General features: G+C 40.3%; 2 protein-coding genes across 7 annotated transcripts; both read right to left on the bottom strand.

Moving 5' to 3' along the window:
• Positions 1 to 1,728: 1,728 nt before the first annotated feature.
• On the bottom strand, positions 1,729 to 10,095 carry pgap6 (post-glycosylphosphatidylinositol attachment to proteins 6). Its single transcript, XM_044022062.1, has 13 exons — positions 9,664 to 10,095; positions 8,484 to 8,667; positions 8,073 to 8,277; positions 7,069 to 7,196; positions 6,673 to 6,938; positions 5,212 to 5,558; positions 5,016 to 5,112; positions 4,823 to 4,937; positions 3,888 to 4,030; positions 3,626 to 3,804; positions 2,882 to 3,028; positions 2,629 to 2,745; positions 1,729 to 2,329 (listed from the first exon to the last, which is right to left on the bottom strand). Exons 1-13 carry the CDS (start codon positions 9,725 to 9,727, stop codon positions 2,000 to 2,002), a joined length of 2,322 nt encoding a protein of 773 aa, XP_043877997.1. The 5' UTR covers positions 9,728 to 10,095; the 3' UTR covers positions 1,729 to 1,999.
• Positions 10,096 to 10,165: 70 nt separating this feature from the next.
• Positions 10,166 to 13,748, bottom strand: LOC122766876 (leucine rich adaptor protein 1-like). Of its 6 annotated transcripts, none has more exons than XM_044022119.1 (4): positions 13,517 to 13,748; positions 13,139 to 13,356; positions 11,885 to 12,057; positions 10,166 to 11,157 (listed from the first exon to the last, which is right to left on the bottom strand). In XM_044022119.1, exons 2-4 carry the CDS (start codon positions 13,340 to 13,342, stop codon positions 10,701 to 10,703), a joined length of 834 nt encoding a protein of 277 aa, XP_043878054.1. In that variant the 5' UTR covers positions 13,343 to 13,356; positions 13,517 to 13,748; the 3' UTR covers positions 10,166 to 10,700. The 6 variants fall into 6 exon arrangements, with proteins under 6 accessions (XP_043878054.1, XP_043878064.1, XP_043878022.1 ...); XM_044022129.1 differs by having other exon boundaries at positions 13,540 to 13,748; XM_044022087.1 differs by having other exon boundaries at positions 13,139 to 13,382; positions 13,489 to 13,747.
• Positions 13,749 to 14,519: the final 771 nt, after the last annotated feature.

Here is a 14,519-nt window from a genome sequence, read left to right as displayed (position 1 = left end):
CATTCATTAGGCTCCCTTTCATACACATTCTGTACGGGCTGTGAACATTGTCTTAGAGAGGATAAATCATAAAAGTGGTTCAGGAACGAGGTAAGGTTTCAGTGTGGGAGAATAAAATAGAAGGATTAGATACGACAGAGTTTCGATATAAATTATGTATAATTGTACGAGCACGTGACCAACGCACCGTTTACAGTCTACAAAAACAATCGATTTGTTTACAGGAAGGAGGAGGTATCCTGTATCTCAAATCACTGCACCTACATTTGCTGCTCAATGCAAAGAAAAAAGTACAGTGTTTGAAATTTAGTAACATTGATTGGTGAAGTTGCAGGTGAATATAAATATCCCTTTCCCCAAGTGTCTTGAAGGAACTATGAGGCCTTAAAAGATGTTTAGTTTGTCTGTCATGACAAACAATTCATACAATCAGGCGATTGTACACTTATTAAAAAAAAAAAGTATATCTTCAATTTCTGCCAAATGAAAACATTTCCCCTAAATGTAAAAGGTCCAGTGTGTGGGGACTGAACAGAAAACCTCTTGGTGCCTTTTCCATTTTTTTTTTTACAGTAATAAATACAAATATTATTTTAGGTTTCCATTAATAGTTACCCCTAAACTTCTACACAATAGCCCTTTATGAGGCAGTAGTTTAAATGATTTAAAAGCATTTGTGAGGTTTATTAGGCTTCGCAAAAAGTGCAGTTTACTCTTTTTTTTTCTTTTTCTTTTTTTAAATGGTTGTTAGACGACTCTAAAGATGAGAAGCAAATAGATGAAGATTACATGATACAATTTTTCACCCTGACCTGCGGGAATAATGAAAATACAGGATGCTAACGAGGAGCGGTTACACCATTATATTTTATCAGTTAAGTCAGTGACAGACTGGATAAAAAACATTTCCACAAAGTGCTAGTCATTATAAATATTTTTAACATTCATACTTTAGCCTAATAAAATATTTACCTACAGACTATGTACAAAGTCCTGGTCATGAGGTCAGGCGGTCCACTACCTGAAGGCTTCCACGTTTATACCTTAGCTGGTAAACAGGTGTAAACCACCTAAGAGGTTTCAGCAAGTTTGTCTCAACGTTTTATTATTATTAAGGTTTTTATTTTTTTGGAGAAGCATAAAAACAGTTTCACACTGTGAATATGAGCACAGAAACCACAGACCTATGGGAATATAGGTTGAAATATACCACAGGTGAGTGAAGCCCGATTTAAACGCCATCTCTTGACACTTTAGATAGCTTAAAATAGCTTTCTGTCATCTCTGTGTCACTAAACACCTGTTATCAGCCTGACGTAGTCTTTCACCTCCTTTTAACAACATGGTTAATAACTGCTTCAAAGACATTTGCAGCTCTCACTCACATCCTTGTCACACGATAACCTTGAGACCTCTCTCTTTACTGCATGTTTGTTAAAGGAAGCACTTTTTTCATATTTAAGGTTTACAGCTTGTATTGGAAGTTCTTTCTCTGATACAAAATATGAATATATATATATATACATATATATATATATATATATATATGTACACACACATATATACATATACACACATATGAATATATATATATATATATTTGGCTGAGCATGATATCGGCTCATCCCTACAGTTGACACTGTATTAGCCTGATCGGTGCTGTCAGCTTGTTTATTTGTATCGATATTAAAGCCATGTTTTGATGACATTTTTGACATAATTGAGGAAGAGATTTTGAATGTACTTTTACTGAGAGCACAACAGCAGTGCAAGAAACAGAGGTGGTCAGTGCGGTGGCTGAAACAATCAAGAAAGCCAGAGTGAAAAGATGTCTTTGGTCTTTGGTCGGTGGAAAGAGTTGCACCGCAACTTTAAAAGTGTCATTCAACAGAGCATAAATCAGACTGCTGAGGCTTAGAGTCATTGTGTTAACACCCCAGTGTATGTAGAACTCACACAGAAGACAATCAATCACCTCCATACAGCACCTCTTAACCCACTAGGTGACAGTATAGAGTTCATCCTTGCCGCTCTCACAGAGAGTGTACCCACAAACCCGGGGTTTCCAGCTCCAACGCCAGCTCCAGTTCCAGCCTCTGCTCCAGCCCAACGTCTCCCTGTTCTTCTCCTTTGGCGGCAGCAGGAACACCACGCAGGTGGCCATCAGGATGTGCCACAGCGAGTGTGTGTAGTAGTAGTTTTCCTCCGTTCCACCAAAAACATACAGGCATATCCCAATCAGTGCACATGCTATCCCTGGGATCAGGTAAAGGACCCAACGTTGCCAAGAAGGCGGGTAACAGTGTCGCCGATCCACACCTCTGGACACCTGTCAACAGAAGAGAAACTAACTTAAAGCAGCAAAATGGCTTTTTGCATCCTGAATGTCTGCAGGGTAAATTAAAAAAAAAAAACACACATCTGGAGACCTTGTGGCCACAATCTATTAAATGTGTGAACACAGCTCATGTCATTTGACCTGATACAGTATTTTTTACAGTCAGAGTTAAAAACATAGACGTAAGATCCAATCATGGCCACTGAAGACGCATCAATGCCAGGTGTGAACAGTTGTTCTTCAACCTACATAAAAACTGTTGTCACATGCAGTTTTCACAGAATTCTTACCCATGCAGAGACCATGATCAGCAGTGCACATAGGACCGGGCCCAGCAAATTCCACAGGCCTTTGCGATCCAGCTGCATTGACATGGCAATCAGCAGAGCGCCAAGCATGAACAGAGTCTACACACACACACAGAATAGAGTTGGTAAGAAAAAGAAAGTACAGTTCAAGTATCATCATATCAATCCTCAGTGACGTGTAATGACAGCGCGTGTGCGATACAAGACGAAACTACAATGGTCACCGGCGTCTTACATATTTGAAAGTGTCTCTGATGCGAGCCATGCACAGGATGGTGACCCAGATGGAACAGACCGACCCCAGGAAGTCACAGTACTGCAGGGCATCGTAGTCCATTATACACATCACAGCTACGCCGGGCTGGTCACACGCATGATAGAACTATGGAAAACATGGAGTCATCGCTGTGAGTGCAACAAGACTCGACGCCGACAATCATTAAAAATAGTTAATATGTCCCATATCTTGTTCACAGAGCAATAACGTTACACTTGAGTGCTCTAAAATAAATTAAGAGTATATCAAAATACAGTAATAGATAACGGTTGTTTTGCTGTATTTTAGTTCATCATTGTCTGCTCATGTGACGACATAATAAAGCTGATCTTTCGAGCATTTGTGACCGCAACAATTTGGAGAAAACATTTTCAAAGAATACTTACAGGTGATTGGACAAAGCCTCTGTCTTTCTATCACAATTGATAACGCCGATCATTAGAGGAGTAAAAACCTCAGGTGCTGAAAATGTCGGAGGTTCTGATAAACCTGATGCTGCATCTAGTTGACACTGTTGTTGGTATAAAGTTGCTTCTCGCTGTTGCTTCACGCCTAAGACGTCTGTAGCTACCTGTAGTTTCACTGAATGGCCAGAACTGCAAATGAAGCTTGGAGACATTCTCCTGAGAGAAATTCAGCCTCAAAACGTATATATGCAGTGATACAAGAAGTACTAAATGTACGTAATGCAGGGTTTGTTACCGTGGAGAAGAACATAGTGAAGATGTAGATGGACGCCTCGGTGAAGTAGGAGCGCTTGATGGCCACCACTATGACGGGCAGGAAGAACAGGTTACTGAGAGTGAGCAGCAGCGTTGCCGTCAACTGGCGCAAGTAAGACTGAGCTGTCGAGTCGTCTGTGCAGCCCCAACCGTTCCAGCCTACATACACGTGAACAAACACACTAATTATTTTAGTATCATCACTGCATATGTGTATATATGTATATGTGTGTGTGTCGTACCAGCCTTGCAGACACAGGCACTGTACAAGTAGCTGTAGGATCTCAGTAGTCTACATTCACCATATGTCCCACAGTCCTCTACACAGGCACTGACAAAAAACTCAGGGACGACATGCACCGCGGACGTGTTCCCACAGTCACTGCTGCATGAAATGAAGACATTAAACACGTGAACCAAAAACAGCAACATCATGTCTAATTGAAAGTGTTGTTCTCTGAGGACACAGAATCAGCCCTGCCTAAGCTGTGCTCACACTCACTGAAAGCATGACTGCCAGCCGGGGGGGGGCAAGGAAGAGCAGGTAAAAATAAAATAATGAAATCCATGCTTGTTTAGGTTTATGTTCACATCTTTATCTCACCATTGGAGAGTCTTTTCCACTGGAAACCTGGAGGAAGTACCACTTTGTAAACTGCTCACTCTCCACACCGAAGCCCATAAAGAAAATCAGCAATTTTACTTTGCAGCACACATGAGTCGTTGATGCCCTGCTGACTCCCACTCGTCATCTAAAAATGTATTATTTTGTGATTTGAAAACGTTCATTCTGATTTCTCTGTAGATATTGGTGCAGAAGAGTAAGTGGCTTTCAAATTTCAGTTTCCTTGAAAAAGGCAGTCTATGGATGCGATAAATTGTTAAACACACTCACAAAGATATCATAGATTTAAGCAGGTGGAGCTTTTATAAGGCTGACCTTGAATCCCTTTTTTCCCCTTGTATTCTATCGGCTATGTTTTCAGTGAGGGTGAGCATTCCCGTCTTATGCTGGTTCTTGTACAGGGGGCACACACAGCTCAAGCAGCGCTGACCCTATGTTACCACATACATAAAAATGCTATAGTACGACTTAAAAATCTGCAAAATCTTCATATGCACAGAAATTTACCCTACACGTGTGTGTGTGCATAGACTGCATGTCTGAGTGCGTTACCTGTTACACATGAGCTGCATTGTGAGGTACCATGTTGCTGACTGAGGGAAGGGCAGCCTGACCACAGCTTTAGGAACACTGGCATTCAAGAGAAAACCATAACCTCCAAAGAAATCTGCAGATGTGCACAAGCAAGATTAATCTTATATCCACTTGTATTTCTTGTTATAAAAAAAAATAATAGTTGCCATACCTGTGCGGCACGGTTGAGAGTGGTTCAGATAAAGGACTGGAGCCCCTTGAGAGAGACAGGCCACAACGCTGCTACTGTTCCCCAGGTTTACATTAGTCTACGCACACACAACGAAGACACAAACTGCTTACAACTTAAAGACGTCACATAGTTGAGTGGTTTGTGTGTAAGACTGTAAATGATCAGCAGTACTTACAGTGTTGAGTGTGAGCTGCAGGTTGAGCGTGCCTCCAGTGGCTTGTGTGTGCAGGGGGTAGGCGAGCATTGTGGGGTGTGTGTTTGTGACGCTGACGTTGGGTCCGTTCACAGGAGTATATCGCAGCGACAGAACATCCACCTCCTCATAGAGAACAGGGATGTTCCACACACATGCAGGCACCAACAACAGCGCATACAGTGATGTCGACTCATTGATGAAGCTGACCATGTCTGCAGACAGTGAGCCATTGCCTGGCGACGTTGAGTTGGAATAGCTGTCGTTGCCACGGAGCTTGCGGATGTCATCATCTGCATTAAGGCCTACACTTTTTGGCTTACATCCCACTGAGGAAAACACAAATATTAGGATGATATTAGGAAAACATGCAATGCCAATGTTGAATATCATGATGATTAAAAAGAATTGCGAGGAACAACAATATGCATTAATCACTATTCATGGATAATGTTTCTATCTATATGATTATTATTATCTCCAACCAATGCACTCCTGTCAGATCAAGTGTATATATTAATTAACAAGGATTTACATATACTATATTGCTCACTGATAATTATGTTTTATCCTACTGTATGAAATTATGGAGATCAACATAAAAAAAATATGCTAAGCTCAATAGTTTCACTAAAGGAAACCATTATATATGATTCAGATGGCTGGTTATAATGACAATGAAAAAAAATTGTTTATAAAGTCCAATATTTTGAAATGTAATATTTGGTTTTAGGGCTGCAATGATTCTTCAACTAATCGATTATTAATCGAACTTTTTTGGCAATCGATTAATTGGCTTGAGTGTTTTTTCAATAATAACATTAAATGTGAATCGTTGTGGACCAAACAAGACGTTCAAGAACATCATTATTTCCAGGTTTGGTAAATACCAATCAACATTTTACAACATTTTCAATGGACCAAACAAGTATTGTTAGATGCAGCCCTATTTATTTATTTATTTATAGACAGCCCTAGGGGTGGAGTAGCTCAGTGGTTAAGACCCTACCTTGTGTACCAAAGACATCATGGTTGCAAGTTCGATTCCACCCCTGGCTAATTGTACTTGATTCAATTGTAAGTCGCTTTGGATAAAAGCGTCTGCTAAATGACATGTAATGTAATGTAATGTAATATTTGCTTTATTATAAAATAATTAAATTATGTTTAAATCTATTAATGAGACACTGCCAGAAAGTTTATAATATTAATTCAAGAATCAGTACCTTGCTGTCATTTTCACAAAAAAAAACAAAACTGTGTGGCAACTTCTGGGGGATACGAGTTAAATTAAAGTGCATGTGTGTCCATGTATGTGCATATTCCTACTCATCTGTGTGACTGAAGAAAAAGCACTACTAATTGATGATGCAATGATATATTGTGCAGCCCTAAAATAAACTGTTATAAGAATGAGACACAAGAGGAAGTTGCTATAGTCACCTGTGTAGTTTGAGAAGATACTAAAGGTTACAGTACGGTTGTCTTGGCTGCTCTCAACAACAACTCGTAACCATGAGTCCCATGGAGGGTTAGAGAGCACTGCGGAGCAACCAGTCCCTGAGCAGTTTACTGTTACTGGGCTCTGCTGCAGAGAGGAAGAGCCCAGTCTGAGGACCAGTGAACAGTTCCCACCATCTGTTCCTTCCCCTGATGAACAGTCGGCCACAGAGATGGAGAGAGAAGATGCAAACTCTGGAACATACAGCCTAATACAGACACAAATACATTAACTCTTCCTTCTGCAAACAGCAAAAACTAATGTGGAAAATTACAACACTATCAACTGTAGCACAGTTAAATAATAACATATGTATACAAACATGCCCCGACACTTACTTGAGGCGTGTCGGACTGTCAGGTGTGGCGGTTTGTTGGAGGAATGTACCCTGCTGTAAAATGGGTGTGTCCACCGCTCTCCTGATCGATAGCTGAGGCTGGAAAAAATAGGAGCAGGACGGAAGACCCTGACAAGAAAGATCATTTATTAGGCCACCATTACGTTTAACAATGCTTTAATGACAATATTTCACAATCACCTTCCTGGAACACACACGCAGGAAATATGGGAAACATGTAAGTCGTTTCATAACAGCAATTTCTCAGAAAAAAAACTTACCCTTACCCTAACACTAATGACAATAGCGTGACCCTGGCTCTCTAAAAACTGAAGTGGGGCCCTAGTTAATGTACTGGTAAATCCTGTTTGTCCTACTTTTCTTTGTCAATAGAAAATCTCTGTGGTGAAAAAGGTCTCTGCCAGCTTATTGAGAGCTTGCCAATATACAAGACCAACTTTCAGTCACAGAATTTGACAAACATAAAAACAACAAAAAACTGGCAGTGCCCTGAGACACTTACAGCACATTTGTACCCAGTATATATGTACACAAAGAAAAGGCCAGCCATTGGTTCAGAACACAAAACTACCACATATAATTGTGCTACATAAACAGAGGCTGTGAAAAAGAAGAAAGAAGAATGTGGCCTAGCTACTTTACATAAGAGACTAATGTCCCAAAAACCACTGCAATGGTAGAACAGGATCAGATACAATTGAATTGTATTAGTAAACCTAAATGGAATGCTAAAACCTTATCTTGCTGTTTAAAACAACAAATCAGTTTGAATAAACATGCAGTCACAGTAAATCTGTGGATAATTTTCTCGAGTAATTGAGTACTAATTCAGTCCAAAAAATGTCAGAAATTTCGAGAAATGTTGATCAGTGTTTCCAAAAACATTGAAATGATGTTCTAAAGTGTCAAGTAAAACAAGTCTTCAAACACCTACAGAAATAACAGAGTGTATCAAGATTCAAATATAAATGGTTTGATGCAGACCTTCTGCTCTATGCGCCCGTCATCCACAGGAAGGTGGGCAGTAACATACCAGTCACCAGGAGAGGGGTCAGACAAGTTGAACGTGGTGGTGGTGCTCTGTGAAGCTACTGGAAGGGTCAGAGACAGGCAGGGGCTCCACATTGTTGCATTAGGAAACACCGAACTTATCGGGTTTACTACTGGAGGGGCACCCCATCGAATTTGGCTACAAAAGGTGAGAGAAAACATACATTTCAAAAAGATGAAAAGCGAAAGCAAGTGTTTGCAGAGAATCCAGCAGAGAAACTGGTCGAGCGTGAGACAAGTACGTAAGTGCGGAAGTGTGAGACAAAGACCCGATTTTACTGAAAAAAAGAAGAAAAAAAGAAAAAGAGACAAGCATTACAGTGGAGGAAAGTGGGAGTCACTCACATGGTGACATTTTTCTGTCCACAGTGGAAGTTATTGACTTTTGTGACTGAGAACAGCCAGCGAGCGATGGCAGTCTCCTCTGGAATGTGAAACCTCTGCAGCCTCACGTTGCCGTACCAACTGTACTTTGACAACGTCTGAGCAGGTTTGGATGAGAGCTCTGACATGAACGTCAACTGTCCATCTGTAAGACACAAGATTTAGACCAATTTTACACATTTTTGGTCTCGATAAATGCTGCAAATCAATATAAATGTTTTAATAAAATTTAGTATTCAACTACCTGTATTCACTATTAGTTTCTAATTTATTTTAAATATACGAGTGCAAAGTTTATTCGATAAATGTTTATTTAGGTTAAGTAAATTGTATGTAATTTGTTATTATTGAATTAATATATTTTATCAGACGAGGGAAAATTATTGGCGGAAATGAATTTACGGAGTTATTCTGGGTCTTCCATCCCAACCGTTGACTTTTATCAATCAGAGGAGCTTGGTCTCCTATATGGGCTTCGTTCCCAGGATATTCTCCCACTGTCTGTCCCAAGGGTCAGAACTGAATTGGGGAAAAGGCCTTTATGTTTCCTGCTCCCTTTGACTGGAATTTAAGATTCCAGTCAAAGGGGGGGGGTTTATGATTATGATTATGATTGTGGTCCTGAAAATTACATATTTAATTATTTTGTGTTTTTAATAGTATCAATGGCTTCTGACTGTTTGTCTGTAGCCTTGTTTGGTTTGTTTGTAACTGTGCTGCTACCTGTCTTGACCAGGACAGGACCAGGGCTAGGTTAAATAAGGTTCATTTACATGCTACAGACCCATAAACATTCTCCTTATCGTCATATGTGTAACAAACACATCACATCCTCACATTTAACAAACTAGAATCAGCACACATGTGGCATTTTTGCTTAATAAACGTCATTTAATCATGAAAATAGTTGCAGGTTGAGTGACAGAGTGGATTATTTAGTGAGGTTGACAATTGCTGGTATGGAGGTTAGCTAAAATTAACACATGTTAACCAAATATTTTGTACAGTATTTGAAGATGTCAAGTAAAATAAACATTTCAGTGTCATCGTGAACGCAGTAGAAGTCAGTTAGCAGTAACAGTTAGCCGGCATGCTAACACCCGTTTCCTCCGTCTTAAACAAACACAACAAAAACACGCACCGTCTGCTAATGTCCACGCCGTGAGGGTGACGAGAAGGACACCACGCAGAAAACAAGCCGCCATGTTCCCCGTCCAACCGCCTGAAACATCACATATCGACCTTTATCCACCTGTAACGTCTAATGTTTCGCAGACACTTCCTGCACGTCGCTGACGTTCTTTGATATGTTTGCAGTCTGTCGGAAATATTATGATCGGACGCGGGTCAGACCTACAGAGCGATAACCTGACATTTCCTCGGTCATTTCCGACAGTTTGTGCGCATACAAAAAAACGTATAAACGTAACATATTGTTACGTGTTAGCACGAATAACGAACACCTGTTAGACATAATGATATATGAGAAGTATATTCACATTAAAAATTCTGTACGGTAAGAGAAAGAGAAACGTGAAGGCACCACCGCTGAGGGCTCATGTTACCATGATCACGCAAATTACCTTTGCACGTACACGTTAATACAATTAGTACAGTGTTTGGGTTAAGAAACGAGTGAGAACCACCGTTTGTCTGGTTTATTACAGAAAGTTGAACATCAGCATCATCTTCTTGAGTCTTTGTGTTCAGGTCACATTGAGGATAAATTGTTAACCATGCACGGTTTTCAACATTTTCATTAAGAACTTTAAAATGTAGTTTTTAAATCACCATGGGAAAATACTTCATATGGGTCAATAATACTGTATAGTTTGTTGAGAATCTGGAGCTTCACCTTTATTGACACTGTGGGGAACTTAGTAGAGGTGTGTCCACTGTGACTAGTTATATATTTTATAATTGCGTTGTTCTGTTACTTTGATACTTGGCTTGTGTAGTTGAGTTGCACCAGTCCCATCATGAGTGGTATGGAAAATAAATAAATCCATAATAATAATACTACACAAGGTCACAAATACAGGATAGGCTTTGAAAGTAAACATTCCAAACTAAATCCCTGACACAGGTATTTGTCTTTAAACATGCTTCCTATTCAAAGGACACACGATAAATATCAAAGTGCATTTCAGTTTAAATCTAACTCCTTCATCATAAAAATCATAGAAACGTCACATCATCCTGCGACTCCACCCAGCACCACTGAGCATCATACCCCAGCAGAAGCTCCTCTCTTTTAGGTGCACTTGCCTTCTCTTCTGTCATGTTGTTGTTTTCCGAGGCTTTGGAAGTCTCCGGGGTGAGAGGAAAACTACTATCTTTCACTCCTCTTGACTTTCTGGATCTGAGCAGAGCTCTTGTGATGGTACCAGCACTAACTTTGATGTCTTCAGACAGACGTGTGTCCCAGTCCTGCGACTGTGACTTTTTTAAACTGACTGAACCATGGGCAGGATTATGTGAGGGGTCAGCGAGAGTGAATGGAGTCACTTCTGAAGACTCTGGACGAAGAACATCCAAGGAGCTGTTGTGGTCAGTGTGTGGTGATCGATGACCCGCTGAATCCTCACCAGTTGTTTCAGTGAGATCCTGTAGGCAGGTTGGACTCGGGCTTTCCCTGTCAAAGCAACATCAGTAATGATCCAGATGTGGAGTAAACACCAAAAAACATGTGCTGTTGTGGTACGTGCTTCACTACATGACGAGAACGTGGCACAAATCTTTAAGAAAATAAATAACATTGAGATTAAAAATACATTGTAATCTGTACCTGATCCCAATACAATTGTAATGTCCACAACTGAGAAATCCTTTGTTGCGCACAAAATACACAACACACAGTAATGTGCCAAAAGCAAAAGTTGTTTTAGCAAGGCTATAATGAGCATACAGTATAATTATTAATCAGTCACTTTATTGGAACCTATCCAGAAAATACACGAAATGTTTACGCAGTTTTACAATAACACATAAAAGAAAAACAGCTTCTACAGGTTGTGGCCTACAACATGACCCTGTCGCTCTTTAAAACTAGAATGAATGCACCCGTGTGTAGAAGGTCTTTATGCAAAATTATATTTTTAATGCTAAAATATAATAACCATGGATTTTCAAATGTACTGTTTTACAAAAAAATAAAAATAATAATGAACAAACAGTAAAGTACATTCTTGATCAAGATGCCAAATTATAGTTATTTTTCTTTCCTTGAATGTTCTGACTTCTCAGAGAAGTCCAGTGAGCCAGCTCAAATGTGGGTATCAAAAGATGAATTCAGTTTGTTATTTGCAAAAATAAATAACATGTTTTTTGAAGTGATATATATATATATACAACAACTGTACCTGCCATAGGTCACTGATGGTGCCTGCTCCAGGCTGCTCAGGCTGCTTGTCAAGCTGCTGCCTCGACTGGCGAAGGCTCCTCGCTCCTCCATCAGCCAACGCGTGGCCTCGATACCTTCATGCACGGACACCAGCTGCCGCAGAATCCTTACATCGGCAGAGCGCAGCCACCTCTGCATGGACAGCACGATGAATTGCTTAACATGCCATTCATGTAAGATCATACACTGAATCTGTATATAGGAAGCTGACAGAGGTGTGTGTGATATACATATTTGAACATGAACTAAGACGCAAGTCAGGGCTTAGTCACAGAATTCACTCAGCCTCCACACCAGTGAGGCCCCTGCTTCTGGGCTCAGGAATAAGTGAGAAGGAGTGGTGCAGAGACAGGTCACAGTGTCTGTCATTATGAATGAAAATGAGCAGGTGAAGTGAAGCGCAATGGCACCCAGACGTGTTGACTTTTCTCTCCATGAACAGAGCTGTGATTACTGAAACAAGCTGCACAAGTTCCGTCACAATAAAAGAGGACACACCGGTACGTGCAGGTTCACCAGGAGAGCCTGTAACAGTTGTTTGGACTGATGACAACTTTGTGAGTTTGCTACAGGAGACAAACGGCGTAGATAGAAATCCCCGAACAATGTCGTTTGTTCCCAAAATCTTAATAATAAGAGGTTTGCCTCTGACCTCAGCTGTTTGTTCCTTGTCATCCTTAAAACTATCTATGACTGCATATTAAAGTGGACATAGCTTTTTGGTTTCCGAGTGATTGTCATGATAGTTTTTGAAACTGAAATTCACAGATGTCCCCTGCAACCATGCACGTGTTGGACAACACAACACAAATGGTGTTCTAATTGTTACTTCTGTCCTATTTCCCCAGACTTGTCTTTTCAAACTTGAGGGCTATACGTCCATGAAATACTTTATATGACCATGGTCCTGGTTCATAAAGGCAAGACAAATGATTTGTTTACCTTTGTAGCAGCAGGAAAAATCAATTAGTAGCTACTTTTGGGAGAAAAAAAAATAGCTTTGAGGTTTAGTATTATGTGTTTTGGGGTGGGGGTGGGGGGTCTCTTTTGCCTGAAAGCCCCCCCCGAGTCTCTTGAACGCCCCTGAGGTGGCACTCAAACACTGCAAATTCATTCTAAACACACATTAAACCATTTTGTCTGCTTATTTGAACACGTACAAACACTGTGAGACAAAATGAATAACCGAGAGCAGAATAAGATAAATCTTTACCATCTCTTGTTTTAAAGTGAGGATTCTGTCAGAAAGGCGACCGCTGAAGGCAGAGCTGTGGTCTCTCCACTCATCGTCCACATCATCACCACAGCTCGCAGCATCCCTCATCCAAGTCAGGAGACTCTCTGGTGTTTTCCTGCCGAGCTTGTTTTCCACCTCCTTCAGCTCTGGAAATGAGTCGCTGAGGTTTTCTCCTGCCATTCGTCCGCCTTAAACTTCAGAGTAAAGCAGATTGCAGCACCTCGGAGGAAGAAGAGTTTGTGAGTAAACCTCTGTCTCTCTCTCTCTCACACGCACACACACACACATTGCACAACATTCACATAATGCATTCCCTAATCCCTTACCCTTAACCATCACAACTAAATACCTCACCTTAACTCTTAATCTAACATTACCCTTAAAATTTCCAGTCCTCAAAAGGTCCTTTTAAGAGGTGACAGAATGTGAGGACCAGCCAAAATGTCCTCACTTTCCAAATTGTATATAGGTTATTATTGGTCACATAAAAGAACACACACACACATGAGAGAGAGAGAGAGAGAGGGCACTATGAAAAAGCACAGGATGAGCAGTGAAAACGCTGGAAGTGTGAAGAGAACGCGCTGACTGCCGCTGCTGCTGCTGTCACCATTCACAGCACACAGGAATGGCTGGTATGTTGCCCAGAACATGATGCTGGAAAGTGTAAAAAAAAAAAAATCTCTTTGTGTGGAACAATATCATTCCAGAGGAGCAGGAGAGCTTTCAGTGGGTTCAGTGTCACCTGTGAGCGACGAGCACCTGGGGAGGTAAATGTATTCAAATCAGGTTTATTTTCCACTGTGCCAAACAACAACCTCACAAGAGAAACGCAACAGTCAGAGCGCGGGCGGCTGGCGACAGTAAAGAGGCAAGAAGATAGAAACCTGTGCATCACTGGTGGAGTCAGAAGAACAAAAGAAAAAAGAGAAGCAAAAAAAGGAGAGAAATGGATAGAAAAAAGGATATGGGTACTGATGTGTTTAGTTCCCAAACTATCATATTACATCATTATTTTGGTCAGAGTCTAATTAAATCTTGTATATGGCATAAACTCCAGACACATTTCACTCAAACGCCACTAAACCTACACACAGTGTAATATAAGAGTCACGTAAATCCTAATTAACAGCATTTGTAACAGATTCAAGACGATGAGGCTGCGTTTACCGACACTGATCCTGGAGAAGTCTAGTTCCTGATGAATTAATAGTAAAATAAAAAAAAATAATTATTATTATTAATAACAATAATAATAATAATGATAATAATAATAATAATAATAGTAATAATAATAATAATGAAAATAATAATAATAATACTATACTAATACTACAACTACTACTACTACTACTAA

Source organism: Solea senegalensis, linkage group LG1 (genome assembly GCF_019176455.1).
Source record: "Solea senegalensis isolate Sse05_10M linkage group LG1, IFAPA_SoseM_1, whole genome shotgun sequence".
NCBI lineage: Eukaryota > Metazoa > Chordata > Actinopteri > Pleuronectiformes > Soleidae > Solea > Solea senegalensis.
The sequence above is the reverse complement of the archived record's forward strand: the minus strand, read 5'-3'. Positions and strand labels throughout refer to the sequence as shown.